Source organism: Priapulus caudatus, unplaced genomic scaffold (assembly GCF_000485595.1).
Source record: "Priapulus caudatus unplaced genomic scaffold, Priapulus_caudatus-5.0.1 Scaffold494, whole genome shotgun sequence".
Taxonomy (NCBI): Eukaryota; Metazoa; Priapulida; class Priapulimorpha; order Priapulimorphida; family Priapulidae; genus Priapulus; species Priapulus caudatus.
In genome coordinates this window covers 111506-116977 of record NW_014577555.1, presented here as the reverse complement: position 1 = coordinate 116977, position 5472 = coordinate 111506, and the positions used below count along the sequence as shown (strand labels likewise).

Genomic DNA, 5472 nt, shown 5'->3' with positions numbered 1-5472 from the left:
GGCTAAACTAACGCGAACCATCGAGGAAATTAATGAACCGCTATTGTGAAGCGAATACTGCATCTGCTCACATGCAATGCCACCCTCAATTACATTGCAATTACATTCGTTATTGACCACGAGCACGAGCAATGCGTAACTTAAAATACGTAGTCGACATATGACATTGATCGTGAGTATCAGCATATCGTAGAGCTTTACGTAGTAACCACCGTTATATTATGCGCTCAACGGGCAATGCCTGATATGATTTATCTTAAAGGCGACAGAACAGTAGGGAGAATCAAACTTCGGCTACGACGAGAGTGAATCATCTGGTGTTAGTTGACCTTAAGGATCCCAACATGGCTAAGATACAGAGCAGGTAGACAATGAACTTGGCGGCCATCAGCTGCATCATTACATGATTGATCAGAGACAGCACTGGATATCAATAGGCAATGGTGTTAAACATGAACACAGTCACGAGTAAGAACGCGAGTGAAACTCGATCGAATGCTGTGACAGGACTACTCGTTTTTATTGCTGGCAAGTACCGCGTAGGACGGAAAGGACCATGAATGTATTTCCGCTGAATGCGAAGCCAACGAAGTGTCGGATAACTTTTGAACCTAACACGACGCATGGAGATTTTTGAAATTATTACCAACATACAATGGAGCGAATGAGTGAATTATCAACAATTTAAAAAACATTTTGATTGGGGGGGCTAGGGGGGGGGGGTTCATGTCGAACCACTCGACCCCCCTGGCCTATCGGGCCCTGACACACCCCCGGCTGACCATCCCCTCGTCTCCCGCGCCCGCAGGTGCATACAGGCAAGTTATTCATACAGCAGACCATCCTCATCCTCCTGCAGGTACATACAGGTGTGTTATTCGCACAGGTAACCTCTCTCCTCCTCCCGCAGGTACGTGTTCTTCTTCGACCTGTGGAGCGTGCGTGAGTCGCGCTGCATCTGCGTGCGCGAGTGTCCGCCGGCGACCATCAGCACGCGGACGATGCTGGAGGACTACGCGCGCGAGAGCGGCTCCTTCCTCTGCGACTACGACGTCCCCATCAACGACTACAGCAACCAGATGCTGGCGCCGGGCGGCACGAAGGGACCGTGCCCCAAGCTCAACGTACCCAAGCAGTGAGTGAACGATCTTGCCTCGCAGTCGGCTCAACTGCCCCCATTAACGCACGAAGCACCTGCAATTAGTTTCTCTGTGAATTTCGAATTTCGAACGGTCGTCGGGATATCTTCGTGTCTCGCGCCGTGGATCAGTTCGACTGTCGTCCTTCGTTCGACCAACCAAGCATCGCTTCGCTCCCCCTCCCCGTGTCTGCAGGCTGCCTGTGCTGAACCGCTGCATACCGGCAGACATCGCCGAGGTGGGAGCGGAGGTGATGGAGGACGTCTATGCATTCCTCAACGACAACGATCTCGTGCAGAGCGTGCTCATGGACCTCGGGAACGGCTGGAGCCTCATGATCCTGCTGTCGTTCATCGCCGTGCGTGAGTGTCCTGCTCCCAGATTTAAAAAACAAGTGCCCGCAGTGCGACAGGGCTCATCGCTGGTTGTCTGGTGTTCTGCTGATAATTCATTTGTTCATCAGCAAGATCGTCTTATACATAAGTCTTCTTTATTCTTGTTGACTTTCGTAAAGCCAATGTCGACAAATATATCAGCTACAACTTTCGCACCCACCTAATCTCTATCAATTGCAGGTAGGCAGGCAACAATTATGATTTAGAAGCGTGCCAGCCAATGGGCTGACCCGTTTTTTGCCTTAACCCATCGCGAGCATTACTGATCTCAGCCTTCAGGGTGCTATAGACAGACTGCTTTAGAAAATAATATGATTTAAGGAGCGTAAATCTTGTTCAACAAACATTTGCCTTTGCAATTAAACTGTGCAACTGTAGCCTCACATTCACACAGGTATGGGCTCTAATAATAGCAAAAGCAGTTCAGTCCTTTGTTAACAGTCAACAAATCAATGTTTAACCCGCCTCTTGAGGGTCAAAAGGTTATCCGACACTTACTCTTCGCATGTCAGCGGAAAGTACATTTCATGGTCCTTTCGGTCTACGCGCGTTACTTGGCAGCGAATAAAACGAGAGTCCTTCACAGCATTTCGATCGAGTTTCACTCGCGTTCTACTCGTGATGTGTCATGTTTAACACATGTGCTATTGATTCCAGTGCTGTCTCTGATCATCATGGTAATGATGCACTGGATGGCCGCAGTCATTGTCTACCTGCTCTGTATCCTAGCCATGTTGGGATCCTTAGGTAACTAACACCAGAGATTCACTCTCGTCGTAGGAGTTTGATTCTCCCAACCTGTTCTGTCGCGTTAGATAATGATATTCAGGCATTGCCCGCGTGAGCGCCATAAATACGGGTGGTACTCGTAAAGCATACGTATATGCTGATACTCACGATCAATGTCGGAGTCGACACGTATTTATGTACGCATTGCCTCGGCTCGTTGTAATAACGAATGTAATTGCAATGTAATGAGGTGGCATTTCATGTAGCAGATGCAGATTCGCTTCACGTTAGGGTTATTATCCTCGATGGTGGTAGTTAGCCACTTTATCCGAACTGTTAGGCACATAGGAGCATGTACAGTCAAACCAGTATGTAAGCGTCACTCAAGGGAAACGCACTGCACAAGCACCTCTCACGGAACCCCCGGGAGCGTCCTTTATACACAGGCGTCCCTAATATAGAGGTGGTTTCACTTCATAAGCGCCACTCACGGGAACCACCGAAAGCTTCCTTTATGGACGGCCGTCCCTTCTATAGAGGTGACCGCTAACGCAAGTTCGTCTGTTCCCCACACGTGTCTTTGTTTCGCGACGACATCTGTGCGTCTGACGACCTCCGCCATGTTTGTTTTTCCGCACGCGTCGTCGCGCAGTCGGCACGGCTCTGCTCTGGTTCAACTACGTCATCGTGAAGAAGAAGCTGGATTCGACGGTTGAGGAGAGAACGCTGGTCAGCTGGTGCAGCGACGAAACTCTCTTCCTCACCTTCTCCATCGTCGCCACCGTGCTGACGGTGAGTCCGCCGGCCTGCGTTCTCATCAACGGCAGTGCGTGAGGCATGCGTGACCATACGTGAGGCGTGCGTGACCATACGTGACAGTGTGTGACCATACGTGACCACACGTCACTATACGTGACCGTGCGCGACCATACGTGACCATGTTTGACCGTGCGTGACCATACGTGACCACACGTCACTATACGTGACCATACGTCACCGTGTTTGACCGTGTGTGACCATACGTGACCACACGTCACTATACGTGACTGTACGTGAGGTATGTATGTACGGAGATGCGTGACCATACGTGACCATACGTGACCATGCGTGACTATACGTGAGGTATGTGGGACCATACCTGACCACACGTGATCACGTGTGACCATACGTAACCATACGTGACTAGGTGAGGTATGTGTGACTGTACGTGACCATACGTGACCGTGTGTGACCATGTTTGACCATACATGACTGTACGCGAGGTGTGTGTGACCATACGTTACCATACGTGACCGTAAGAACAGAACATGCTCTCACCTTTTGTGTGGATGGGCTTGAGTCGTACATGATGGCTTGAGTCGTATATAGGTGATAATTCCAGACTGCCAAACATGCTAAAGGAGAAGTGAATGAGGCATGAGAGAAAGATTTTGTTTACACAGCATATTAAAGCAGTAACTAGCTGTTAGAGTACAAGAGTACTGCAGGTACGAACTAAGTTGTTCAAAAAACTGTAAATATAGTAAAACATATAAACATATACTTGATATAAACATATGATGATATATTACATGAAATTTGATTCATGCTTTTGTTTTATCATATTGATGCCCTATAGTTAGCTCAAATGGAGGTAGTTTAAAAAATTCACAACTGTGTATAGGCACGTGTAATGTCATAATGTATGTTAAGCACCACTTTCTTCCTTGCATAGATATATCTACACAGATGTCGCAGTCTTGAAAATGAGTCTAAAAACCCAACCAGTCATGCTTTTGAACATGTTGACTCCACCTATATGGCCTACAGAAAATTCTACAAAAATTAACGTCCTGCTCAAAAGTTACCAGTCCAACACCGGGGAGGGGGGGGGGCACGGGTTATACTATTGCCAACACTGGATGTTGGATGTTGACTGCTTTCTCTACCTGTAGGTGATCCTATTTCTCATCATACTGGTGATGTTCAAGCGCATGAAGCTGACCGTGGCTCTGTTCGGGGAGGCGGGCAAGGTCGTGCGCAGCATGCCGTGTCTCCTCATGCAGCCACTGTACACATTCCTCGTGCTTATCGCATTCATACTGTACTGGATGACGGTGATGATGTTCCTTAACACAGCAGGTGAGCACGACATCCCTAGCGCATTCTGAAGAAACAATTATATATATATTCAATTCAATGGAATTTTATCACTTTATTAACACTTATGGAAATTACGTTTTGAAGAGTAGAAAATCAGTTAAACAAATTGGCTGATAAATAATAAAACAAAGTGAACAGTAGTGATGGAGGGTGAAATGACAATTCAGTGACATTCTGTCTTTCGGTCAGCCACTCCTATAGATTATAAATTGATGACAAAATTAATCGATAATGAATAATTATCTATGCCTTAGTTATTGAAACAGTGCTTATTGCAGAAGCGAACAACAACTGCAATAAATATTTGACAAACATTTTAGCAAAAATATATGATTAACGAATAGCATTACAATTCAGTGTATAATAACATATAGACACCATGCAACAATCAAAATGTCTATAACAATATAATATATTGTTATAGACATTTTGTTTGTTGGAATATATATATATATATATATATATATATATATATATATATCACTATTCACAATCCGACACAAAACTCATTATTGCATACGGAATTTAATTCTCACGAAAAGCAAATCCCAAAGTCTAACACATGACCCGACTTATTTGTGTCATTCTAACTGTGAATACGCCATACAGGTGCTATAATCAAGGACCCAGAGACAAACGAGACCAAGTTCCAGAAGGCACCGTGGCTGCAGTCGTTCTGGTGGTACCAGGTGGTTGGTTTTCTGTGGACGTGTGAATTCATCCTGGGCTGCCAGCAGATGGTGGTGGCAGGAGCAGTAGCTTCGTGGTACTTCACCAGGTAAAGATGAAAGCACATACCGACGACGTGCTCACCTCACGTTAATGAAGCCAGCATGACACCGCGTGGGGAAGTATTAAACACATATGGGGTGTGGATACATTGAGCAGAGCTTAGCTGAAGGTCAAGAGAGATCAGAATGAGAGAAATTTCTGATCAAAGCAAGGAATATTCTTTTCTGAGAAAATTGTTAGTTTAGAGTTTTAGTTTCGCTTGATATATACCCCCGGCCCCCCCACTCCGAGGTCGGAGGGACCGCATGCGCGTTCCCAAAATCTCCGGTAAAGGG

The 5472-nt window shown here is 46.2% G+C and overlaps 1 protein-coding gene across 3 annotated transcripts in view; it reads left to right on the top strand.

The window, feature by feature from the left end:
- Positions 1 to 5472, top strand: part of LOC106811000 (choline transporter-like protein 1) — an 18795-nt gene that overhangs the window by 7530 nt on the left and 5793 nt on the right. For all 3 annotated transcript variants that reach the window (XM_014814507.1, XM_014814509.1, XM_014814510.1), the window contains 6 exons: positions 911 to 1135; positions 1335 to 1501; positions 2192 to 2281; positions 2916 to 3055; positions 4198 to 4384; positions 5015 to 5183. In XM_014814507.1, the coding sequence (XP_014669993.1) occupies positions 911 to 1135; positions 1335 to 1501; positions 2192 to 2281; positions 2916 to 3055; positions 4198 to 4384; positions 5015 to 5183 (978 nt within the window). The remainder of the gene's footprint in view (positions 1 to 910; positions 1136 to 1334; positions 1502 to 2191; positions 2282 to 2915; positions 3056 to 4197; positions 4385 to 5014; positions 5184 to 5472) is intronic.